The 27,328-nt window shown below is 45.5% G+C and overlaps 1 protein-coding gene across 1 annotated transcript; it reads right to left on the bottom strand.

The window, feature by feature from the left end:
- Window positions 1-24,277: 24,277 nt before the first annotated feature.
- On the bottom strand, window positions 24,278-25,216 carry LOC128830256 (olfactory receptor 52N4-like). Its single transcript, XM_054016046.1, has one exon. The coding sequence runs from the start codon at window positions 25,214-25,216 to the stop codon at window positions 24,278-24,280; it is 939 nt and encodes a 312-aa protein (XP_053872021.1).
- Between the last annotated feature and the right edge of the window lie 2,112 nt (window positions 25,217-27,328).

Raw genomic sequence — 27,328 nt, 5'->3', positions numbered from 1 at the left:
GCAGCATGATGGCAGAAGAACTTTGAAGTCAATAACTGAAACGTTTATGCCCATATGAAGGAAAAACTTGAACTCCTCAAACACCTTATAAGATTCTAATTTAACTGTATGAACTCAGGAGAGGGACCTGGGTGTCCTGGTACTCAGCCTTGTGAAAACATGCTCACCGTGCAAGAATGGACAGAAACTGAGCAAAACATTGGAATGCAGGAGGCATAAAATGGGGACTCATACAAACAATATAATGCCATGAGATCAGTCAGTTAATATTTCACCTTCTTCTGGACTCCTGTTTGAGGTACTGGGCACCCTTCTCACAAAAGATATTGAAGAACTAGAGGGTTGCAGGGAATAATCTAGGTCCCGAGTTAACTCTCATATGGAAAGCGGTTGAAAAGACTGACATTGTTATCTTAGAATTGAGATGAATTACAGAGGATATGAGAAAAGTCTATCAAATACTGGCTGGTAGAGAGTAGATTAAGATCAATGGGACATTCAATTAAACTGAAATGTGGCACATTCAAAACAGACAAAAAATAATGCTTTCTTCACTCAGCATCTAATTAGACTGAGGAACTGATTGCCACAGGAGGTAGTTGATTCCATGAGCTAAGTAAGAATCAGGAAGGGTTTGGACATTTTTATGGACAGTAAAACTATCTACAAAAAGAAGAACAGGAGTACTTGTGGCACCTTAGAGACTAACAAATTTATTAGAGCATAAGCTTTCGTGGACTACAGCCCACTACAGGAAGTGGGCTGTAGTCCACGAAAGCTTATGCTCTAATAAATTTGTTAGTCTCTAAGGTGCCACAAGTACTCCTGTTCTTCTTTTTGCGGATACAGACTAACACGGCTGTTACTCTAAAACTATCTAGTTGCAATAGTTATAGCTAAATAAATATTTTGGAAAGCCTGGATGCCCACGTATTTCAGGACACAAACTTGTCTCTACCTGTTAGGTATTAGGGTTGTGTGACAGGGTGCTGGACAGGAACTCCTGAGCCAGCCCTCTGTCACTCCAGCTCCTATTAAGGAAGGTAAATTGGAGCTGATTAGAGAAATCTGCACCTGACTGGTGAATGGGAAGCAGCTGCCAGGGGCTAATTCACCAGGGGCTACATACAGGCCCAGAGGCAGGAAGCCAGGGATGGAGACCAGAGAGTGGAAGAAGAGCGGTAACTCTTCCTCCTGGGTGCCGAAACAGAGAAGTCCTTCAGGCTAAAAACCTTGACAAATCCATGCTGACTATTAATTGTCACCTTATTATATTCTAGATGTTTGCAAATTGATTCCTTAATCATTTGATCCATTATTTTTCCTGGTACAGAAGGTAAGCTCACTGGTTTGTAATTCACTGGGTTGTCCTTATTCCCCTTTTTATAAATGGGCACTGTATTTGCCATTTTCCAGTCTTCTGGAATCTCTCCCACAGTCCATTACTTTTAAAAGATAATAGCTAATGGCTCAGATATCTCCTCAGTCAGTTTCTTGAGTATTCTAGGATGCATTTCATCAGGCCCTGGTGACTTGAATCATAGAATCATCATAGATTATAGGACTGGAAGGGACCTCGAGAGGTCATCGAGTCCAGTCCCCTGAAGACATCTAACATGTCTAAGTAATTTTTAACTCAAGGAGAGGTAGACAAGATATTTTACCTCAGTATTTAGCACTTGTGTGACTTCAGCTGGAATCCTTTATCCAGTTCTGGTGACCAGGATTAAAGATGGATGTTGATACACTGAAGGGGGTTCAGAGAAGAATCACAAGAATTATTACAAGGTTAGAAAACCTGCCTTATAGTGATAGAGTCAAATATCTCAATCTATTTAGTTTAACAAAGATGCTTAAGGGATGACTTGATAACAGTCTGTAAGTACCTTCATGGGGAACAATATTTAATAATAGGCTTTTCAGTCTAGCATAACACGATCCCATGGCTGGAAGTTGAAGTGAAAGAAATTCTGACTGGAAATAAGGTGTGCATTTTTTAAATGGTCAGAGAAGTTAACCATTGGAACAATTTAAAAAGGGTCTTGGCGAATTCACGAAGTCAGACCAGATGATCAAAATGGTCTCTCCTGGCCATGGAATCTACTAATATGTCCCAGGAGTGAGATTGAGGCATTTTGCCTATAAGTTTGTGCCTGAGCTTACTGAAGGCATTTTTTTCTATTCACGACCGTGGTGAATTTAGCCCTATGGGGATAAATTCTTATTTGACTTTGGCACCTTGGAAATGTTACACTAGGTGTGTATTTCATGGGGCTGAGGAATCCCATGAGGCAATGCATGGATGAATGTGTCAGATGACAAAAATAATGATCTGAGCCCATAAAATCCCCACTCTGAGGAATGAATGTACAACCGTCACAGTGAATGACTAACAGAGCTGGCTAAGCTGTATTTATCTAGGCCCTGACATGTCCCAGAGTTTCCCGCTCTCGTTATAGAATGTGCAAACTTCTCAACTTGCGAGTTGTTCCTGTGTAGCAGACCCTGAAGCTGTGTGCGGTGTCTATGGGTTCACCAAGAGCAGCAGCACAGCTGCCCTGGCATTTCCTGCTCGGGTGTGAGATTTCTCACCGGTGAGATACAGTCAATGATTACTCCCCAGACAAGGAAGAGTTGTGGGGAGATGTCAAAGCCCATTTCTCACTCTGCCACTTTGAGTGCAAAAGGTGGGGGCCTGCAACGACTCTAAAAATTAGTGCTTGCCACTCCAGGCTTGTATTAAATTACCAAGGTTACAGCTTCTCTCTGACCTTGGATGGGTAGATGCTGCCACCACCCAAGTGCAGAACCCCTTTGAGAGCCCAGGAAGGAGCACTTGGGAATTCCTTCCTGTGGGGCACCCTCAAGCCCTTTCATCCCCACTCCAGGGAAGAACTGAGAAAGGAAAAGAAAAAAAAAAAAAGAACATCAGCTGTTGCCACCAACTAACTAAAAAAAACATGCACAAACCTCTTAAAAAAGGTAACATTTATTAAAAAAGAAGAAAGAAAATACACCTGGAAACTCAGGTTGTTGCTAGATTTTAAAGAGCAACTGCAGGAATTAAGTACCAAGAATAGCTTCCTGGGTTCCAGCTTAAAGGTTACCAAGCAAAACAAAACAAAAGCACCTGGGGTTAGCACAGAGGAATCCACAAGCCAAAACAAAAAAGATCCCTGATCGTGTCTACCTAACATTTCCTGATCTGATTACATATCCGGGGTTCCAAATGAGTAGTTTGTAGGTATGATCCTGATGATTTCCCATACTTGGCTCAAAGCTTTTTACAGCATATTTGCTGCCTTGTCTGTTTCTGCCCAACAGAACAAAAGACCCCTACACCCAGCAGTTTTTCCCAATTTTAAAGGGTACAGCATCCCTGTTGGTTCCCCTGGTCAGGTGCCAACTCATTTTAAGCTTAACTCTTAACCCTTTACAGGTAAGGCAATTAGGGTACAACTGCTAAGGAGGATTCTATAGCTAACTGACTGGCTGGGTGTCCATAAAAGGGAGCTACCCGTCCTCGTTTATCATAGGAGAGTTGGCCGGCTTGGAGGTTGTGGGAGCCAGGGATGACTGGGGAGTATGGAGCAGACACTGGCAACCAGTGTGCTGTTGGAATCAGGGCAGCCTGGGATGGGGAAGGAGAGTAAGGATGGAGGGGGTCAGAGTATGATAGGAGATTGAACCAACTGAAAAGCAAAGATCAATGGTTCTTTCCACTGGTGAAATACCTGAAGTTATGTAACAACAACAACAAATGGAAACAAAACTGAATAAAGGTTGTGACACCCAGGCTGCAGTTCTGTGGCTTGCCAGGGCAAAGAAACCCTGAGACCAGTCCAAAAACACTGGGGGGTGAAGAAACCTCCCAGCACTGGCCTTGGACCAACAATCACGAAGAAAATTTGTCAGCAGCACCGCTTGCCTCTCCCTGTACACCTCCCTCCCTGCATCCACAACTTACAGCACTGCCCACCTGTCCATGTACAACCCGATCCCCAACCCCATAACATTCAGTGCTGCCCACCTGCCTGTGTACACTCCCCTACCTGCCCCCACAAACCCCAGTGCTGCCTGCTTGTCCATCTCGTTCCCCCTGCCCCACAACTTCCAGCCCCACAGCAGAGTGATACCCCTCACCCAGGATCAAAACCACATGCCACATCACACAGCGACAGCTCACAGCAATATCTCCTCAGACTAGGTTAAACTCAGTGTCTGCCTGCACCGGGGAAAAGGGGGAGATCAGCCTGAACTGCCTTTCTGGGGAAAAGGGAACCCCAGCAGCAGCTCAGCCTGTGCAGGGAAGGAGAGAGGGCCAGACCAGCGGGAGGGAGAGAGGACTTGGAGACTAAAAGGAGCCAGCGTGAGTAACTCTTCCTCAAAACGACACACAGCTTTAACGTATTGCAGTACCTTAGAAACCCACATACCCCTTCCTGACGCTGCTTTTCTGTGTTGGCAATTGCTGATGTTACCATGAGGCTGCAGTGGGGTTACTCACGAGAGGAGGGATGGGGGACAGTATCAGAGACAATCTGCTACAGTGTGGTCCACATTCTGTGGTAGTCTGAGACAGTCCCCTGTCCCAGGAGGCCTCATTACACTTCTTTGGTCTGTGCTTTAGGAAAGATGTCCATTCCCTATTTCACCCAGTTTCAGGACTCCATGCCACTGTAATCTGGATACTGGGCGTCCTCCCTTCTGCCCACATGACACTTCTTTCCTGGACCTCCCCTCCACTGAGATTTGCAATGCCCCCCTGGATTATTTTAAGCCAGAAACATGCTTTTACCTTTACTACATTTTGGTGCTTCTCGCCCTCTCCACAACGAGAGATGCAGGGGCACAGAGAAAGCAGACGCCTCTCCCCACTCAAAAAAAAATGTTACCCTGATTGTTCTGAACCTCTAAGCCTGTGAGTTTCAGATTTCATCAAGACTCCTCTCCTGTCAGTTCTTCTTTGTTCCAAATAAGCTCCCTGGTCCTTAGAGGCCACAGACAACTCCAGTAGAAGTCACTGGAGGCTCAGTGCCAGGGTAAATCAGGCCATTTATTGAAGTCTCTAAATGTGGATTTAGGGTGAACTCTTGGCCCTTTTGGGAGTTGTACCATTGAACTTAGTCGCACCAAGATTTCACCCTGGGTGTTTAACATTCAGCTAGGAGCTGCGAAAATCACGGCTTCCAGTTCTGCTACAGAGAGCTCAAGGAGTCTGAAGGAAACCCTCAGTTTATGTGGCATTCTGAGACTAGGGGCATGAAAGATGGAGATTTCAAACACTTGGGGCCTGGTTTTTCTCTCAGGGAGGCTGGAGTACATGTGAAGTGATCCACTGCCAGCAAAATATGAGAGCAGAATCTGGCCTTTGTCTGAAACCTGTTTATCACCCTGGTAACACACATACCCACTGCAGAGGCTTTGGCTGCACTTCCTAGCAAGGCAATGAGGTTGCTGAATTGGAAAACATGAGTGAACCAGAGGGAAAACCACACAGCCCATAAAAAGGAAGCTACTCACACATATAGAAGGACACAGTAAGAGTCAAGGAACTGATCTTAAAAACAAGAATTTCTCTAAACTATTTCCAGGACATCTGTAGTTCCAAATTTACCAGGTAAATCCCTTGGTATTTCTGACAATACTAAGCAGTTCAAGTTGCTGTGCTGGTAAATTGCTGCCCAGGTGGTTCTGGATTTGAACCCTGGAACCCTTCCTGGGCCCTCAGCACTAATGTTAATACAGAAACAGGCAACTCACCAAAATCCTGCTCAGCAGAGAGAGGAAATCTCCTTACTGCAATAGGAAGGCAGAGCCCTGAGAATCAGCGTATAATTTTCATGTCTGACATTCAACATACTTGACAGAGACCTTTATGATTCCCCTTACAGTCCCTGCAGACTCTGAGGTTAGCCTGGACAACCAGAGAATTCCCAGGAGCAGCTGAAATAGCAGAAAATTGACCTTGGAGAACTTCAGCCTGAGAGCCTCTCCTGGGAGTGAAAAAGTGATTTGCCGATAAGAGAGGCTCAGATTGTCAGGGGAAACTGAGTTTTGCAGACTTGAGAGAGTGGTCCGGCACTACTAAAACACCAGAGAGAAAAGGAAGAGCCAAGGTTTAGACGTTCTCATTTATCTATCAACATTTCCCTGCTGCTGCCCATTGTCATAGAATATGAGCATCTCCTCCTCATCCTCCCAGCTGACAAGCCCTGCGCTGAATCCCTGATAAAGCAACATGCAATGGAAAGGCTCTCGCATATCCTTGTTTCAAACACATAGTAATAGCCCCTCCCATCTGATAGCCTCTCTCTGATCAGGGGCAGCACTGATTGCCCGTGCTCAATCATAACCCCCCCATAGGGCAATACCGTGCCATGGGCAGGAGCAGCGTCCTGAGTCCCTTCAGCGATCAGCATGTGCCCTGAAGCCTGGGGACTTCTAGAGTCACTGCACAGGCTGTAATTAAGATAGGGAGGGTGGAGGGAGATGTTCAAGGCTAGTGCAGATACAACCCAATCTAGTACAAGATGAGATGCTTTGACAAAATAATGAATAGGTATATTTTGTCTACGATATCAGGAACAAGAGGAGGTGACAAACAGAAGCCACGAAGCACAAAAGATGGTACGCTAATTGTTTATCCCCCAGTTGTTTGTCTCAGTTGATACATGTTGGAGTACCTCACCTTAACCCTTTGTGTGGCCTAGGGGACAGCAGACAGTCCTGCTGCGGACTGAGTCAATCAGCACTCATGTGTTAGTGTACCTGTAACCATGTAGGCAAGGCACTAGGGCTACACCTTGCAGGTAATAAACCTGGCCAAGAGCCTTTTTCACTAAACCATGCCTGTGGTCTTTCTTTATGAGTAACATCGAGATCTGCTGCATGAGAAGGCCACTTTGTCTGATAATACTGATAACACTGGAGATGCAAGGACAGAAGCATTGAGTAGCCTGAACAGCGTTCCTGAGGAAACAACATTCCAGCCTTCAGCACGTAAGAATGGCCAGATGACACTCTGGGCAGGAGGCACAATGGTCACTGAAAGAACAGGAGTACTTGTGGCACCTTAGAGACTAACACATTTATTAGAGCATAAGCTTTCGTGGGCTACTGCCCTCTTCTTTGGATGCATATAGAGTGGATCATATATTGAGGAGATATATATGCACATACAGAGAGCATGAACAGGTGGGAGTTGTCTTACCAACTCTGAGAGGCCAATTAAGTAAGAGAAAAACTGACTTGCTCCAGACAGTGGATTTGTTGATCCCTGTCCTCAAAGTGTGGACACTATCTCATTCACTGGGGTTCCACTGTGACATTATACGCCAGGGGTCGGCAACCTCTGGCACGCGGCTCGCAAGGGTAAGCACCCTGGTGGGCTGGAGCAGTTTGTTTACCTGCTGCCTCTGCAGGTTCGGCCGATCGTGGTTCCCACTGGCCGTGGTTCGCTGCTCCAGTCCAATGGGGGCAGCAGGAAGCCATGGCCTGCTGGGGCCCAAAACTGGATGCAATACTCCAGATGTGCCCTCACCAGTGCTGTAGATTCATCTGAACCACAACTGGAGGTGGCATGTGAAGTCTGGCATCAGATATCACTGCTGTGCTGGCCACCATATTCCCCAGGAGTTGGAGGAAGTGTCTGGCTGATATTTGAGGGCTGTTTTGCCCTGTCTATGGGTTTGGCCTGTAATGAGTCAAGGTCGGTCCCTATGAACTCTTGGCTCAGTACAGGGGTGAAGTTAATTTTTTGGAAGCTGATATGCAGACCCAGTTCTGTGAATAAGTCTATTGCAGTCTGAGCACAACTTCACAGGTCTCATTGAAGGAGCAGTCTGTGAGGAGACAATTATCTAGGTAGGAGTAGATCATAGTCCCTTGGGAGCATAGGTGAGAGAACCAGGGAGAATAATCTTAGAGTCAATGATAGCCCAAGGGTGAGTGTTGTGTACTGGTAGTGGTCTTGTCCTAGGGTGAATCTGAGGAAATATCCGTGGGGCGGTCAGATTGTGATATGGAAATAGGCATCCTGAAGGTCAAGGGCTGAAAACCAGTCTCCTGTTCCAATGCTAGAGTGACCATCTTGAATTTTTGAACTTTGACAAACTTGTTGAGTTCTCTGAGGACAAGTATGGGTCTCCAACCTCCCTTCGCCTTGGGTATTAGAAAATAGCGAGAATAAAAACGTTTGCTGGGTAGATGTTGAGGTGAAAAAGGAACGAGCGCTTTAAGAGCCCCATGCGCTAACTTATGAAACTCAGATCACACTGTTAATGAAAAGTCTGTGACTGGCATTTGTGAAAATTTGTGCTGCAGCTCCTTGTTTCCTGACAGGGAGATAAGGCTTTCCTCTTCTTTTGAAGATAACATATCTGTGGGGTTCAGCTTAAAGCAGAATGGGTTCCCAGTCCATTGATTACACTGGTCTTTTCCATTCCCAAAACTGCCCCTGCAGATCCCCAAAGTTCTGAACAATTATGTCCTGGTAGTGTCAACTGACAGACCACCACCCTGTTGCACAACATCCTCCAGTGTTGAAAACCTGCAAACACATCTCTGCTGCAAACGTGAAGACCATGGTTCAAGTTTGCTATCCAACCATTAGCACTGAAACATTTGCATCTCATCCTTAAAATGACACATTCACAGAGTTCATCACTCTCCACTTGTACAGCATTTCCGTGACACCCTTTGGATATCCTTGTTGTCATATCTGGCTGCCATATTCATATTATTGGTGAGAAAAATATGGACTTCCTCATGCAGTTCACAGAGACTTGTCAGCATCTTGCCCCTGGACAGCCAATGAACTACTGCATGTAACAATAACTGTGTAAAGTTTGCCCCCATTTCTTTGTATAAAATGGCAAAAAAACCTTGAATGAACCAGGCAAGACTTGATAAAGTTTATCATTTTTACTGAAACTGAAAGAACATTGCTGAGCGACTCTGCCATCTTTTTAGCAGCCAATGCCTGTTTGTGGTTCACACAAAGATTCCAGGTCCCTATGGGGGCCACTTCTTTTAGCCTTGTCACAAACCCACAATGTCAGCCCATCATAGACCATGCTCCATTGTGGCAAATTCCAAAGCAATGTCCCTAATCAAGGCCTGTGTCTTAGACAAAATTATGTAAATTAAAAGCTTGTCACCGGTGGACGACAAAGCAGAAATTTCTCTTTTAATTCTATTGCTGTAGCAAAATGAATATACGCCAGCAACTGTGCAGCATTTGGTATATTGGTAGACTCATCTATCTGAATTGAATAATATGGGCCCTGAGTCACACTCATTGAGCTTCCTCTGAAAAAACTCATTGGGTTTAGATACTGTGGTGAATGGGGGGGAGGGCTGGAGGGGGAACACCGCTTTCTGCATGTTCCAGTCATTCAGTTAGCTAAAATCTTTCTAGGTAGTTGTTAACTCTTTAGATTGAACTTTAATTGCCTCACCTGTAACGATTAAAATCATAGACAGTGAGTCCTAGACAGTCCCAGACTTCCAGGAATGCTTAGGGAAGCAGGCTGTGAGTTGGCAGGAGGCCAGGAGAGCCAATGAAAAAAAAAAGTATGGGATTTTGAATTGGAAGCAGCAGCCCTTTCTGTTCTTGTGTTTGGGAGGCAGAGCTGCTGAAAGAACATGAAATAAGCCCAAGGGCCAGGCATGGAGACTCCAGCAACATCCATGCCTAGGAAAGGACTAAATCTGGAACTACAGATATGTGAGTAGAAGAAGGAATGTTTAATCAGACACGATCAGGTTTTTTTCTTTATTTTGGGTTTGTTGGATTCTCTGTGGTGAGCACATGTAACTTCTCCCTTGTACTGTAGATTTTCAAGCTGGATCCCAGGGAAGCAGTTCTTTGTATTTTTAAACCTTTTTTTTAAGTTGCTCTATAACACCTAGCAACCGAGAAATGTTTTGCCAGACCTATTTTCTTTTTGTTTAATAAAAATCACTCTTTTAAGAACATGATCTGATTCCTGTGTCCTAGAAGGCGGGAGGTTCTGTGTGTACGTGTCTGAGACTGCTCAGCCAAATTGCTGAGAGGAACAAAGTTCCATGTTCAGCTGGTATCAACAGCTGGATTCAAGCTCTCTCCAGGGGGGAAAGAGCTTGAGGGTACCTCACAGGAAGGAATTCCCAAGTGCGCCTTCCTGGGATCTCAAAGATGTTTTTGCACTTGGGTGGTGGCAGCATCTACCCATCCAAGGCCAGGGAATCTGTAATCTTGGGGAGTTTATCACAAGTCTTTAGTGGCAAGCATTTTTAAAGTCTTTTGCAGGCCCCACTTTCTGCACTCGAAGTGTCAGAGTGGGCAAATAGCCTTGGCAGATACTAAGACAGAGTGTCTTGTTTCTAGATGCTGGGGTAGCTTGCAGGGCCGCAAACAATTCTTTGCCAGTACTTCACTGTATAGAACGCATGGAGGATTTGGGATGTCTGATGTGTCACAGTTGATAAGAGATCCTTCCACAGGACTAATGTAGAGCCTTGCAGAGCCCCATGCATTGATTCTTACAGCATAGTCTCCGTTTACATGTAACATCATCTCCTGAGAATGTGACACTATAGAGCCCACTTCTTTAGACTCTTTGGAGAACAAAATGCCACCTTTCAGAACACTGCTTGTGTATGGCAGATTGTATATGTTTCTGAAGCTTTTTCCCTATCTTTTTCTGATCCTTCCCTGACCCATGGATCACTACATTAACTTCAAACCAAATATAATTTATTAGACAGCAACTGTAAGAAAAATAAGGGAAAAATGTGAAATTTTCAAGGAAACAAGGAACCTCGCTCTGTGGGCTCAGGGACATCACAAACAGCTGTCTCTGGGACGTAAGGAAAGTTTGAAGTCTGTTCCTCACAAGTCCCAGGCCTACTGCCCAGGCCTTGGCTGTGCTTCAGTGAATCCACGGGCCAGACACTTGATCTGAAAGTAGCCACATGCCCTCAGACTCTAGCTGGCAGAACCCTTCTCCCCAGCATCTTCCCTCTCATCAGATTGATGTCGCCCCTTCTGTGTTGAGTCTTCAAGACCCTCTTGTCTGATGACGTCTCCCTGATATGTCTCCTCTATGGCTCCACCTTGCTCTCCCCAGCTTCTCATTGTATTCAGCTGCCGTGTTACGTGTGGCATGGCCAGTAGACAGTATCCTGGCTGTGGCCTGTAGCTCCCCACCGTAGCTGAGCTCTCACTTCCTGTTGGAGCAGCTGGTCTGTGTCGACTCAGCTCCAAGTTCTGATCTGTTCCAGCTGCAGCACCGCTGCTCTGCCTCCGACCCAGCTCTGCCTTCTAAGCTGCTTCTCTGGCCTCTCTGGTTCTGGCTGGCCTGGGGTTGCCAGATTTCTACTGCATTAATAACCCCAAATCACTTAAAAACTAACCTAAATGTACCCCATCTATTTCTGGAAACAAAGGGGTTTGTTTTAATTAACACATTGGCTTATACATCTGTGATAAATGAGGAGGGGGGGGAACTCCCTTTTATGGGCACCCAGCCAGGCAGTTAACTATAAAATCCTTCTTAGTAGCTGTTCTCTACTTGCTTTACCTGTAAAGGGTTAAAAAGTCTCACTGCTATGCATAGGTAAAAGGAAGTGAGTGGACACCTTGCCAAAAGAGCCAATGGAAAGGCTAGAACTTTTTAAAATAGACCAAAACAAATTCCAGTTTATGTGGATGTTGTTGTTCTCCCGGTGGCAGAGGGACAGGGCAGCAGCTATGCTGTAAAAAGCTTTGGGCCACTGTAGCAAAGCGAAGACTCACCGGCACAGTGCCTCCTGCTGGTCGTCCTGGAATTAGCTCTTTCAGCACTCAGAGTGCCTCCTGCTGGCCGGTATCTTGCCTGCCTAAGGCCCTGTTTCCCTCCCAGACCCCGGTGCTGTCATAAACAGATAGTTAAGGGTTAATGCCTTTTTTACCTGTAAAGGGTTAAGAAGGTCACCTAGCCTAGCTGACACCTGACCAGAGGAACCAATGGGAGAACAAGATGGTTCAAAGGGAAGGAGGGAAGTTCCCTTTGTCTGGGTCAGTTTCACTTTTGACCAGAGGGAAAAGCTTCAGAATTCAGCCTCTTATCAAGTAGTGAGTATTAGTGAAGGAAATAAATAGGTTTATGTTTATTTCTTTGTAATCTGCTTGTGCAATTAGAGGAATCATCAAATTGGGTATTTGGGTATTTCTTGTGTAACTAAGTTTTTGCCCAGGGGGACATCCTCTGTGTTTTGAATCTGTTGTCGGTGAGAGTAGCTGGTATGCTAATCTCTCCCAGAGGGTTTTCTTTTACCTTTCTTTTCTTTAATTAAAAGCCTTTTTTTATACCCGATTGATTTTTCCTTGTTTTTTAGATCTAAAGGGGTTGGATCTGGATCCACCAGGAGTTGGTGGGAGAAAGGAGGGGGGATGGTTAATTTCTCCTTGTTCTAAGATCCAAGGGGTTTGGATCTGTGTTCACCAGGGAATTGGTGAAGAGTCTCTCAAGGCTACCCAGGAAAGGGAATTAGTGCTTGGGAGTGGTGGCAGCCAGACCAGATCTAAGCTGTTAATTGCGCTTAGAGCTTCTCATGCAGGTCCCCCACATCTGTAGCCTAAAGTTCAGAGTGGGGAAGGAACCTTGACAGGTGCCCTTTACCTTGGGGTTCTGCCCTCACAGTACCCCCTTCGTCTGGGTCTCCCCTCCCATGGGAACCCCAACCCTCTATCCCCACCTTGCCTCAGTGGCTACTGCCAGTCATCACCTGGCCCCCTTTCACTGGGCAGACGGCAATCTGTAATGGCCACTCCCCATTGGCAAGGGAGTTAGGACCTGCTGCCTTTGCCTATCCCCAGGCTGCCCCTCTGCAGCCCCAGTACCTTTTTTAGGCCTTCAACAAGGCTGGCAGCCTAGGGGTTTACCACCTGGAGTTCCCTTTGCCCTTCCCCAGCCCTGCTCCACTTCAGGGACCTTTCTCCCACAGCAGCTTGCCCTTCCCACTCCAGGGCTAGAATGAGACTCCTAACCAGCTCCTCCCTCACAGCCTTCTTATCAGGGACAGCTACTCCCTTGGCTGCTTCCACTCCTTTTCCCAGCCGCAGCCCTCTCCAGGGCTGCTTCTAGTCCCTGTTCTGCGGGAGTGGGGCAGCTGCCCCACTACAGCCATGTATGAAAAATCATCAGGATCATACCTAGAAACTACTCATTTAGAACCAGAGATATGGAAGTAGAACAGGAAATGTTCAGATAGACATGATTAGACTTGTCTCTTTTTATTTATTTATGGATTGTGGATTCCTCTGTGCTAACCCCAGGTGCTTTTGTTTTGTTGTAACCTTTAAGATGGACCCCAAGAAAGCTACTCTTGGTGATTAATCCTTGCAGTGGCTCTTTTGAAATCTAGCAATTACCTACATTTTCCAAAGGTGTTTTCTTTATTTTTTTAAATAAAATTTCCATTTTTTTTTAAGAACATGATTGGATTTCTGTGTCTTATGAGGTAAAGAGGCTGTGCATATGTTAATCAGCTGATAAATAAAATAAATTAATGGAGATATTCCATCTCCTAGAACTGGAAGGGACCCCGAAAGGTCCTCAAGTCCAGCCCCCTGCCTTCACTAGCAGGACCAAGTCCTTATTTTTGCCCCAGATCCCTAAGGGCCCCCCTCAAGGATTGAGCTCACAACCCTGGATTTAGCAGGCCAATGCTCAAACCACTGAGCTATCCCTCCCCTTTTCTTTTGTTTTCATTGCTGGCTGCCTGAGGGAGGGGTGGAAAAGCTGAGAGGCCTAAGGAAACAACTCCCCAAGTGAGTTTTTTTTCCGGATTGCAAAAGGCAGTTTTTGTTTGGGTGGCGGCAGCATTACCAGCCTGAAGTGGAAAGTATTAATGTTTAGAGTCCTTGTGGGCCCCTACCGTCTGCAATCGAAGTGCCAGAGTGGGGAATCAGTGCTGACAACATCACATAACAAATAAAGTTTGTGTTGGATACCTAGTACAGATTTGATTTTTTTTTTTTAAAGAAAGCTACAAGCCCCAGGAGGAGTTTATCCACATCAGCAACACACCTATGAGCTGACAATCAAATTCAAAACCAAAACCTCAGTTATGGTACTTGTATCCTGATTGAGGGCTGGCAGATATTTCAAACAAAAAAATGGCAAATGATGATGTAAAAAAGAGCCCAAAGTAGCCTAACATGTATGCAGTGGGAAATGAACAATAACATTATTGTATTATTAATTTCTAATTACATTCAGTGATAGTAGTTGTCATAGGTTTCACCCCCACTCTGAACTTTAGAGTACAGATATGGGACCTGCATGTGAACCTCTAAACTGAATTACCAGCTTAGATCTGGTTTTGCTGCCACCACTCCCAAGTACTAACACCCTTCCCTGGGTAGCCTTGAGAGACTTCTTCACCAATTCCCTGGTGAACACTGATCCAAACCCTTGAATCTTAACACAAGGAGAATTTAACCATCCCCCCTCTTTTCCCCCACCAATTCCTGGTGAGTCCAGATCCAACCCCCTTGGATCTTAACACAAGGAAAAATCAATCAGGTTCTTAAAAAATAAGACTTTTAATTAAAGAAAAGAAAGATAAAAGAAACCGTCTGGGAGATAGCATACAAGCTGATCTCACAGACAACAGATTCAAAACACAGAGGATGTTCCCCTAGGCAAAAACTTAGTTACACAAAAAATACCCAGTTTGATTATGCCCTAATGCCCAAGACAAATTACAAAGAAAATAAACATAAACCTATTTATTTCCTTCACTAATACTCACTACTTGATAAGAAGCTGAATTCTGGAGCTTTCCCACACCAGTCAAAACTTAAACTGAAACTAAACAAAGGAAACTTCCCTCCTTCCTTTTGAAACATCTTATCCCCCCCCCATTGGTTCCTCTGGTCAGGTGTCAGCTAGGCTAGGTGACCTTCTTAACCCTTTACAGGTAAAAGAGACATTAACCCTTAACTCTCTCTTATTGCGGTTGCAGGAACAAACCATCCTGACGTGTAGAAAGAATAGTAAATATGGCAGGCGACCAGCTTGGCTTAACAGTGAAATCCTTGCTGACCTTAAACACAAAAAAGAAGCTTACAAGAAGTGGAAGATTGGACAAATGACAAGGGAGGAGTATAAAAATATCGCTCTGGCATGCAAGAGTGAAATCAGGAAGGCCAAATTGCACTTGGAGTTGCAGCTAGCAAGAGATGTTAAGAGTAACAAGAAGGGTTTCTTCAGGTATGTTAGCAACAAGAAGGAAGTCAAGGAAAGTGTGGGCCCCTTACTGAATGAGGGAGGCAACCTAGTGACAGAGGATGTGGAAAAACCTAATGTACTCAATGCTTTTTTTGCCTCTGTCTTCACGAACAAGGTCAGCTCCCAGACTGCTGGACTGGGCAGCACAGTATGGGGAGGAGGTGACCAGCCCTCCGTGGAGAAAGAAGTGGTTCGGGACTATTTAGAAAAACTGGATGAGCACAAATCCATGGGGCCATATGCGCTGCATCCGAGGGTGCTAAAGGAGTTGGCAGATGTGATTGCGAAGCCATGGGCCATCATCTTTGAAAACTCATGGCGATCAGGGGAGGTCCCGGATAACTGGAAAAAGGCTAATGTAGTGCCCATTTTAAAAAAAAAAAGGAAGGAGGAGGATCCAGGGAACTACAGGCCAGTCAGCCTCACCTCAGTCCATGGAAAAATCATGGAGCAGGTCCTCAAGGAATCAATTATGAAACATTTAGAGGAGAGGAAAGTGATCAGGAACAGTCAGCATGGATTCACCAAGGGGAAGTCATGCCTGACTAACCTAATTGCCTTCTATGATGAGATAACGGGCTCTGTGGATGATGAGAAAGCAGTGGATGTGTTATTCCTTGACTTTAGCAAAGCTTTTCATACGGTCTCCCACAGTATTCTTGCCGGCAAGTTAAACAAGTATGGGCTGGATGAATGGACTGTAAGGTGGACAGAAAGCTGGCTAGATCACTGGGCTCAACGGGTAGTGATCAATGGCTCCATGTCTAGTTGGCAGCTGGTTTCAAGCGGAGTGCCCCAAGGGTCGGTCTGGGGCCAGTTCTGTTTAATATCTTTATTAATGATCTGGAGGATGGTGTGGACTGCACTCTCAGCAAGTTTGCAGATGACACTAAACTGGGAGGCATGGTAGATATGCTGGAGGGTAGGGATCGGATACAGAGGGACCTAGACAAATTAGAGGGTTGGGCCAAAAAAAAACCTGATGAGGTTCAGCAAGGACAAGTGCAGAGTCCTGCACTTAGGACGGAAGAATCCCATGCACTGCTACAGACTAGGGACCGAATGGCTAGGTAGCAGTTCTGCAGAAAAGGACCTAGGGGTCATAGTGGATGAGAAGCTGGATATGAGTCAACAGTATGCTCTTGTTGCCAAGAAGGCTAATGGCATTTTGGGCTGTATAAGTACGGGCATTGCCAGCAGATCAAGGAACGTGATCGTTCCCCTTTATTCGACATTGGTGAGGCCTCATCTGGAGTACTGTGTCCAGTTTTGGGCCCCACACTACAAGAAGGATGTGGAAAAATTGGAAAGCGTCCAGTGGAGGGCAACAAAAATGATTAGGGGTCTGGAGCACATGACTTATGAGGAGAGGCTGAGGGAACTGGGATTGTTTAGTCTGCAGAAGAGAAGAGTGAGGGGGGATTTGATAGCAGCCTTCAACTACCTGAAGGGGGGTTCCAAAGAGGATGGAGCTCGGCTGTTCTCAGTGATGGCAGATGACAGAACAAGGAGCAATGGTCTCAAGTTGCAGTGGGGGAGGTCCAGGTTGGATATTAGGAAACACTATTTCACTAGGAGGGTGGTGAAGCACTGGAATGGGTTACCTAGGGAGGTGGTGGAATCTCCTTCCTTGGAGGTTTTTAAGGCCCGGCTTGACAAAGCCCTGGCTGGGATGATTTACTTGGGAATTGGTCCTGCTTTGAGCAGGGGGTTGGACTAGATGACCTCCTGAGGTCCCTTCCAACCCTGATAGTCTATGATTCTATGATTCAGCAAGATGGAGTTTGGAGTCACATAGGCAAGTCACATGTCCATGCATCACTCAGTTTGCAGGCAGCAGCCATTGGTCACATGCTACCTTGAACATTCCCAGGAAGGCTCCTCAGATGTTGACTGGTGTCTCCCAAGGTCCTTTTTCAGTTAAGTGTTCCTTGGTTGGACTCTTACTCAGAATAGTCCTTTCTTAAGAAGTTGACCAAATGCTTCACTGATGCTACTTAGAATCAAACACATTGAGATACAAGCACATAGTGGGGAGGTCATCGCGCTCTGTCCCTTAAGGGGTTAAATCAGCCCTGGAGAGGGCTGCAGCTGTGAAAAGGCAGGCTGATGGGGAAAGCAGCCACAGCGGTGGCCAGCTTAATCAGGGCCCAGCTGACCCTTATAAGAGGGCTGTGGGCTAGAAGCTAACACACACACTCTCTTTCTCCCTGAGAGAGAAAGACCTGGCTGCCTGGGAGCTGAGGTGGGTACCTGAGGTGGACCAGTGCTGGAGAAGGGCAGAGGGAGTTGGGGAGCTCCACTCAGGAAAAACACCAGGCTGCAGGCCTTGCTAGAAGGGCCAAATAGGTACTGGGGCCGCAGAGGGGCAGCCCAGAGGTCCTAACCCCCTTGCCGATGATTAATGGTTTACAGACTCCCCAGGGGGCTAGGTGATAACTGGCAGTAGCCACTAAGGCAACGTGGGTTAAGAGGGTAGGGGGGAGGGTGGGAAGACTCAGAGCAAGGGGGTACTGTGGTGGGCAAAACCTGTGGGAAAAGGGCACCGGGGTCTGGGAGGGACACAGGGCCAGTGGCAGGTGAGACACTGGCCTGCAGACGGTGCTCTGAGCTGGAAAGAGCTAATTCCCGAGACGACCAGAAGGAGGAGCCGCGCTGGTGAGTCGTCACCCAGCCACAATACCTAATATTCATAACTTCAAATACAAAAATGATACACACATACAGACAGCATAATCATAACCAGCAAATTACAACCCTTTCATAGACATCTTACTTAACCTCATTTATACAAGATTTTTTGCAACTATTGGACCTTCATTGCAACAATGATCTATACAGTCACAGTTCATGTCAATAATGTCCCCCCATACAAGAGACCTTCTGCATAAAGCATATTCCAGTTACATCATATTCACATTCATAAGCATATTTCCATAAAGCATATGGAGTGCAACATCACACCCCTCTTGTTAGGCAGGTTTAAAGTAAGTTGCCCCAGGCGAGCACATTCTGTAGGTGTATTTCTCCACTTTGTCACGAAGCTCTTTGGTTTTGACACCATAAATGATAGGGTTGAGCATGGGGGGGACAAGGATGTAGAGGTTGGCCAAGATGATGTGAACCTGGGGAGCAAAGTCATGGCCAAACCGGTGTACCAGAGTGGAGAAGAATCCGACAGGATAAGCTAGCATCATCACACAGAGATGGGCTGTGCAGGTGTTGAGGGCTTTCTGGTGGGCTTCCTTGGAGGGTATTCTGAGGATGGTCCTGATGATCAGACCATAGGACAGGGCAATAAATGTCAGGCCAAACCCAAGGACTATAAATACTATCACTAAGCCATACATCCTGTTCACTGTGATATCCCCACACGACATCTTCACCACAGCTATGTGCTCGCAGTACGTGTGGGGGATAATGCGGTTGGCACAGAATGGCTGCCTGCTCAGGAGCAGGGGCATGGGCAGAATGAAGAGAACAGCTCTTATCAAACCCACTAGCCCTAGCTTAGCTATCCGTGCATTGGTGAGGAAATGGATGCCATTTTTGGTGTCACCTGATCCAAGGGGGCAGAAATTAACTACCAGCCATCAGATCTTGCTGTCACTCTCAAGGAACAGCCAGAGAGCAACATTATTGGGGCTTAACTGTTTCACTAAAATCCCTTGGCTTTAAAAGCTCATCGATTGTTTCTTTCAGGCTGGCTTCTGCCTCCCTTCGAAACCTGTACCACTTCTGGAGGGTGGGAACGGGGCCTGTAACTAGGATCTCTGCCTCCATTTTGCCACATTCTGTTTTATTTTTGGCCCTCGTCTTCCACTATTTCTCTGCCATTGTGGAAATTTCTGAAGTCCACATGAGCAACTCCAATTTTTCGGATGCCTTAAGGGCTTCTATCTGGTAGCTTGCTTAAATTTCCACTGGTTTCCAGGATGTGCCAGGAGGCATTTTCCATAGAACCTTGTGAGCAAAATTAACTAACACTCTTAATTCTCTTAAGATATCAATGATCAAAATTATTTCTCCTCCCAAATTCATTGCGCCAAATTGCTCTTTATTTCTCCTCTTCCATGCCTAATACAAAATATTTCTGCAAAAGTGAACAATGCTCTTTGTCTCATTAAACCCCTGTATGGTCTTAACTCCAGCTGGAGGACCAAGCAAGTTCTCATTATGTGTACTCAACAAAGAATAAATGACATCTGTAGCTAATAAAAAATTCTGTCCATATCCCTCTCCTTCAAACTTCACATAAAACATGAACCTCCCCCACCCATTGGTGCCAAATGTGCCATTGTTGGGGAGTTGGAGGTGCCTGGCCTCCCTATAGGGAGGCAAATGGCTGTGGTAGCAGTGCACTGGGGTTTTCCTGCATGCTCAGCCAAACTTAACAAGACATCCAGGGTGGACAAGCCTGAGAGGCTGTCTACAAATTTCCACCCACCAGAGATCAAGAACTTTGACTGGACCCTTGAAGGGCCTGTCTTCATTCGCTTCCCTTTTTTTCCTTTTTGCTCTCCTTTAAAATCTTATTTAGGAGGCACCATGGCTTCAAACAAGATTGCTTCATGCACAAAAAAACTTTTCAGTCTTTGGGCCCAATCCTTCTTTTGCTAATTGATTGCTTTTCTCAAAACTGCTTCCCAGGCCCTAATCAGTATTGCCTGGAAACCATATCTTTGAAGTCAGTGAATATTCTCAAGGGAGAGAAGGGGAGAGAAAAAGGAGGGAGAGAGTGGGGAGAAGAGAAAAAGTGCAGAGAGAAAAAGTGGAGAGTAGGGGAGAGAAGAGAAGAAGCAGGGAGATGGGGGAATGAAGGACATAAATCCACACCGTGTAGAGGTCAAGCATAGGAGTTTATTACACACAGCGCTGGCAGAGTGTCACCTTGCTTTTTAGGCTCAGAGACACTGTCAATCAATAGATTACAATGGAGTATAGGGATTTTCCATGGGCGAGGGAAGGTGATGGTGTAGCCAGTTCCACACCCCGGGATAGGTTTAGCTGCAAGACAAGATAGCACAGTAGCCAATGGTTAACAGGTTACATAATGTCTCTGCCCATGGTCTCAAGTTAGCAAGTTAACATTTAATTAATACTTTGATCAAATGTTATTAGTATAAAATCTATATGTTGAATTCTGATATGGGGTCCATAAGAATGGGTAGCTCCTTTGATTGTCCAACAGGTACATTCCTAGGGGTTAAAGCAAAGAAACAGTGTCTTCTTTGTGTCTTAAGGCAAGGCATTGGTCCTTGGGAAGGGGAGGTGGAAGGATGACATATCTTTATACTGACATGTGCCAACTTTTCATAAACTCAAGGTTGGATGTGTGGGAAGAACTTCTCCCTACAGACGAAAGTAACACAATAGGAACAGGGATTTTTGTTCAATCTGCAACTCTAATTAAGACACAATTATTTAGTTCTTAGCTCCAACATCTGGCAATTTGCTGACTAGTCTTATTTTAGCAAAGCAAGATTATCTGTTTACCCCAGCTTTCTCTTAGCTAATCACTATTTGCTAGGCCTTTGGTCCCTTGACCATACTCTGGACTTTGGGTCTGGAAAAGAGCTGACACAATCCATATTCCAGGTTGTTATATAAAATGCACATGGATTTTAACCCTTCAGGGGAGAAGAAGCGGAGACAGGGGGAGTTAGAACAGAATGACTTGGGGAGAAAAGAAGCCTAAGCCGAAGAAAGTACAAATAGCAATCACAAATCTAGAGGTTGGGCTCTGGGGGCCAGAGCATCTGGAACCCCTACCCCTATTGTGGCTCCAACAGGAGAATGGTAGTTGCTGCCACATCCACTGGTGTGAGACCAGCGGTGCCAGCTATCTTTGCCAGACATTGCAATGATGTTCTCCGGATTAACAGGCCATCTATTTTTCCTTCAGCTCTAGTCTGGTCAGGGGTGAAGAGCCTCTACCCATTCTTCCCCTCCTGGGTTACCCCCCGGGGACCAATCTCGCTTTCCACGGGGGCTACGGGCATCTGCAGCTCTACTCCCACGAATTGTCACAACTATTCCCTTCTGCTCTCTCCACATGGGTTTGAGCACACAACATTGATTCTTACACTCACCAAGATCTGCCGAGATCTTATCCGGGAATTCCTTTGGTAAGGCTGTAACAGCAGATTCACTCTTGGTTTTCTGTTGTTTCAGTCCAGACACTTCCAGCTCCAACCTGTTATTCTCTATCTCCGAGTAACATTCCTGCATCTGTAGTACCACTATCTGAGCTGTCCTCAGTCTGCACTTATCTTTGTCTTTCTCAACTTTCTCTATTTCTGCCTTTAACTCCTTTACCTGCTTAGATGCTAGCACCGCTATCAGATGCTTACAGAGCTGCAGGAATGCTCCGGGATAGATAAACCTCTGAAAAAAGCGACAGAGAGTCCTGTGGCACCTTATAGACTAACAGACATATTGGAGCATGAGCTTTTGTGGGTGAATACCCACTTCATCAGACGCATATGGTGGAAATTTCCAGAGGCAGGTATAAATATGCAGGCAAGAATCAGTCTAGAGATAACGATGTTAGTTCAATCAGGGAGGATGAGGCCCTCTTCTAGCAGTCGAGGTGTGAATGTCAACGGAGGAGAAACTGCTTTTGTAGTTGGCTAGCCATTCACAGTCTTTGTTTAATCCTGATCTGATGGTGTCAAATTTGCAAATGAACTGGAGCTCAGCAGTTTCTCTTTGGAGTCTGGTCCTGAAGGTTTTTTTTGCTGTAACATGGCTACCTTTACATCTGCTATTGTGTGGCCAGGGAGGTTGAAGTGTTCTCCTACAGGTTTTTGTATTTTGCTATTCCTAATATCTGACTTGTGTCCATTTATCCTCTTGCGTAGTGACTGTCCAGTTTGGCCGATGTACATAGCAGAGGGGCATTGCTGGCACATGATGGCGTATATTACATTGGTGGACGTGCAGGTGAATTAACCGGTGATGTTGTGGCTGATCTGATTAAGTCCTGGTTAGGTCCATGCGTCTGACAAAGTTTCATAACCCCTGAAAGCTTATGCTCCAATACATCTGTTAGTCTTAAAGGTGCCACAGGACTCTTTGTCACTTTTTACAGATCCAGACTAACATGGCTACCCCTCTGATACATAAATCTCTGAGGTTTCCAAACACCATTGTCATGCAACTGCATGAAATCTGCCAAGTTCTGATACAAATCTTTTTCTATCTTTTCTTTTTCTTCAAGTGTTCCCTGTCCTTCTGAAATATCTTTTTACTCAACAAGGCTTTTCAGCCTGAGCCTATAGATCAATAATGGAATGGGACTGTAAATCAACCCGCAAACCACAGCATGAATTACAGGTTGTTAAAAATAAATAAAATTACAAAAAATAAATAAATTGTGTCATTTATCCTTTTACGTAGGGACTGTCCAGTTTGGCCGATGTACATGGCAGAGGGGCATTGCTGGCACATGATGGCATATATCACATTGGTGGACATGCAGGTGAATGAGCCGGTGATGTTGTAGCTGATCTGGTGATGTTGTTACCCTGTTTCACTGCACTCTTCACCTATTGCAACAAAGAAACATACAAACAAACCACTTGCATTAATCGTTCCCATCGCCTACATAGTCCCTGGCTAACTCATAAAAATCTGTAACCTGGGGTTTTCAGAACCCACAGCAGGGGCAACTTAACTATTTCACTCCAGGCAGTGTCAGGAATATGTCTAGCACTGCAGTTTATTATATTTAAGCACAGACAGACATAGGCTGGGGGAAGGGATAGCTCAGTGGTTTGAGCATTGGCCTGCTAAACCCAGGGTTATGAATTCAATCCTTGAGGGGGCCACTTAGGGATCTGGGGCAAAATCAGTATTTGGTGCTGCTAGTGAAGGCAGGGGGCTGGACTTGATGACCTTTCAAGGTCCCTTCTAGTTCTAGGAGATGGGATATCTCCATTAATTTAATTTAAAAAAGCAATAGGTTTAGAACATCCTAGATATTTAGCTATCATCTGTAATGATATTGAGGAACTAACAGCAGGTTCACAATGGTCAGGTGCTCACCCTGGGTCGACAGGGTGTCAGGAAAACCATCTCTCAAGATGCCTTCAGAGGATTACTCCAAAACACACTGTATTAGGTGATCTTTTATAACTTCTACAAAACACATAGGTCATATTGACTCCTACTCTATCATCACTTTTTCTAACTTTCTATAAACTTCCAATATCAGAGACTTCTGTACTTAGGGTTTACATACGCTTATCTCCTTTAATTCTCATGTATTTACATGTCTGTCCACTCCTCCCATTCTGATTAGCACAAATTGTGAGCTAGATTTTTGACCTTGCATCTAAAAGCCTTCTTTCCAATAAACCCTTAACTGTTGTGTTCTATTTTATGAATTGATAGTGGCTGAGTGCACATCTTGTGGTTGCAATTGGCTTCATCACATTCTGGGATGCACACCCCTGAAGTCCTGGGAAGTACAGACCATTCCTCAAAAACACACAGTTTCACAACTCTGACCAACAAGCTCTAGTAGAATATCCTCAATTCCTGTGGCAGCTTTCCTGTTTTAGCACTTTCCAACTGAAATATAAATATTTGGTTTATCCTCCAGGCTTATTGAAGGATTGGATGTAGAAAAATCAGGTACATTTTGCAAACTGTACATATGATAAAGAAGTTCAGTATTGTAGTTGCTTTTTTTTTTCTTTTGATATCAAAAAGTGTATCTTCAGTTATCTTCTTTTGGTCACGGAAAGGTTGAGTGACAGGGTGTGTGGCTGTAGCAGCTGATTAGTGATGCTGAAAGAGGTCAGGTGATGGTCAGAGGGAGGGAAGTTAGTGACAGAGAGAGCAGTGCTTGGTGATGAAGTGATCAGAAATTAAGTGTGAGGAACTTCTCATACTCTGAACTTCCACAATGTTGAGCTCAGCCAAACTGGGACAGAGCATCCTTGATTAATGAGGAGATATCCTTTCACGCTCCTGTCATACAAGTTAAAGTCAGTGGCCCCAGGTTATCACATTATACAAGTGTATTTGCCCACTTTGTCACGAAGCTCTTTGGTTTTGACCCCATAAATGATAGGATTGAGAGTGGGGAGGAGAAGGAAATAGAGGTTGGCCAAGATGATGTGAACATGTGGAGCGATACCCTGACCAAACCGGTGTGTCAGAGTGGAGAAGAGGAAGGTAGGATAAGATATCAGCATCACAAATATGTGGGCTGTGCAGGTGCTCAGGGCTTTCTGGTGGGCTTTCTTAGAGGGGATTCTGAGGACAGCCCTAATTATCAGTCCATAGGATAGGGCAATGAGTGTGAGGTCTAACCCAATTATTACAAACACTACCACCAAGCCGTACATCCTGTTGACTGTAATGTCCCCACACGACATCTTTGCCACAGCCATGTGGTCGCAGTACGTATGGGGGATAATGCGGTTGGCACAGAATGGCTGCCTCATCAGAAGCAGGGGCAGGGGTAGAATGATGAGAACAGCTCTTATCAAACCCACTAGCCCTAGCTTAGCTATTCGTGCGTTGGTGAGGATGGTGGCATATCTCAGAGGGTTACATATGGCAACATAGCGATCAAAGGCCATTGTCATAAGGACGCCTGAGTGCATCATAGAACCCACGTGAAGGAAGAACATCTGGGTGAGACACCCACACACAGTAATGCCTTTCAAATTGAACCAAAATATACACAGTGCCTTCGGCATGATGGAGGTAGATGTGCCAATGTCTGTGAGCGCCAGCATGGAGAGCAGCAGGTACATCGGCTTGTGCAGGGTCTGCTCCTTGCCTATAACAAACAGAACTGTGAAATTTCCCAAGAGACCAAAAATGTAAAATGTAGAGAACGGGATGGAAATCCAGATGTGGGCAGTTTCCAGGCCAGGGATGCCTGTTAGGATGAATGATGAGGGGTCAAAGGGGGTGAGATTAAAAGCTGCCATGAGGTGGTTTATGCATCGATTGAGTTCAGAAATGCTCCAGGTGCCTGTGGAAGGGAGAGAAGCACAGTGAAGGGGGTTACACACTTTATAGAAAATAATATGATAAATATTTTGTAGTTATCACTAATCTAGAACTGGGGCTGAGCAGTGAGGTGGCAACAGATTTTTTAGGTCATACTCAAGTCCAGAGAAGTCAGTATTAGGCTGGCCTATGACTTTGTGCTCAACACAATGGGCACGAAGGGCACAAAGGTCAGACACTTTCTTGAGGGCACCCAGCTTTGCCTGAGACATAAGTTACAGGTGTTAACTGACAAGTGTTAGCAGAGACCCTTCTCATGCCTGAATATTCATGCAGTTTGCAGATGTCCCAAAAATTGGTGGATCGTAAATAATGAAGAGGACGGATCACTGATTCAGAGCAATCTGGAGTGGTAGGGTCGAAGCAAACAATATGTGTTGTAACATAGCCATGTAGATATCTACATCTAAGATCAAATAATGTAGCCAATGCATATACGATAGGGGACTGCCGTAGTAAGTGCAACGACTCTGAACAAGATTTGGGGGAGTGAAGGGATAATTAGCTAAACATGAGCTCCCAGTGGGACCATGTGGCCAAAAGAACCAATGTGATTCTTGGATGATAACAAGGGAATCTCAAGGAGAAGTAGAGACGTTATTTTACCTGTATATTTTGCACTGGAATGATGGCTGTTTGAATCCGGTATCTAGTTCTGGTGTCCACGATTAAAGACGGATGTTGGTATACTGAAGAGGTTCAGAGAAGAATCACAAGAGTTATTACAAGATTAGAAAACCTGCAATGATAGACTCAAAGATCTCAATCTGTGTAGTTTAACAAAAATGGTTAAGGGATGACGTGATAACAGTCTGTAAGTACCTACACGGGGAACAAATATTTTATAATAGGCTTTTTAGGCTAGCATACAGAGGTGTAACAGGAGTCAATGGCTGATAGTTGAAGTTAAAGAAATTCTGACTGGAAATAAGGTATGCATTTTTTAAACAGTGAGAATATTTAAGCATTGGAGCAATTTACCAAGGGTCTTGGCAGATTCTTCGTCATTGAGAATTTTTAAATCAAGGTTGGATGTTTCTCTAAATGATCTGCTCTAGGAATAATTTTGGGGAAATTTTCTGGCCTGTGTTATATAGGCCTGTGTTAGACAGAGGATATGATCGCAATGGTCCCTTCTGACCTTGGAATCCCTGAACATGTCCCTAGGAGTCAGCTGGAGGCATTTTGCCTGCAAGCTCATTCCTGAGTTTACTGAAGACATTTTTTTCTATTCATGACTGTGCTGAATTTAGCCCCCTGGTGAGAAATTCTCATATGAATGCAGCACCTTGGAAATGTTACACGAGGTGAGTATTTCATGAGACTGAGGAATCCCGTGAGGCACTGCGTGGATGAGATGCATTTTAAGTGAGAAAAATAATGACTTAAGCCCATAAAATCTCCACACTGAGGAATGAATGTAGAACCCTCACCATTGACTAACCGAACTGACTAGCATATGGTCCCAGAGCATCCTGGGTTTAACATACTTGTCCCAGTGGCCCACTGTTTCAGGCAGCTGCCAGTGTCTCGGTCACATGGCAGCTGTATTTACCTAGGCCCTCACCTGTCCTAGAGTTGCCTGCTAATATTATATAATGTTCAGGCTTCTCAACTTGTAAATTGTTCCTGTGTAGCAATTCTTGAAGCACCACGCGGTATGTATGGGTCTATCACAGAGGTGGGCAAACTACGGCCTGCGGGCCACATCTGGCCCGTGGGACCATCCTGCCTGGCCCTTGAGCTCCCGGCCGGGGAGGCTAGCCCCCAGACCCTCCCCTGCTGTCCCCGCTCCCCTGCAGCTACTCCGCCGTGTGGGTAGAGAGGCTGGCTCCGGCCAGGCGGCAGGGTTGCGAGCTCCTGCTGCTCTGAGCAACATGGTAAGGGAGCGGGGAGCAGGGAGGCGGGGGGGGGGGGTTGGATAAGGGGAAGGGAGCTCCAGGGAGCAGGGGGTGGTTGGATGGGGCGGAGGTTCGGGGGGGCGGTCAGGGGATGGGGAACAGGGGGGGTTGGATAGGTGTGGGAGTACC

The sequence above is a fragment of the Malaclemys terrapin genome, chromosome 1 (assembly GCF_027887155.1).
Source record: "Malaclemys terrapin pileata isolate rMalTer1 chromosome 1, rMalTer1.hap1, whole genome shotgun sequence".
NCBI classification, from domain to species: Eukaryota; Metazoa; Chordata; order Testudines; family Emydidae; genus Malaclemys; species Malaclemys terrapin.
Note: the sequence above shows the minus strand (reverse complement) of the source record. Positions and strands in the feature narration are given on the sequence as shown.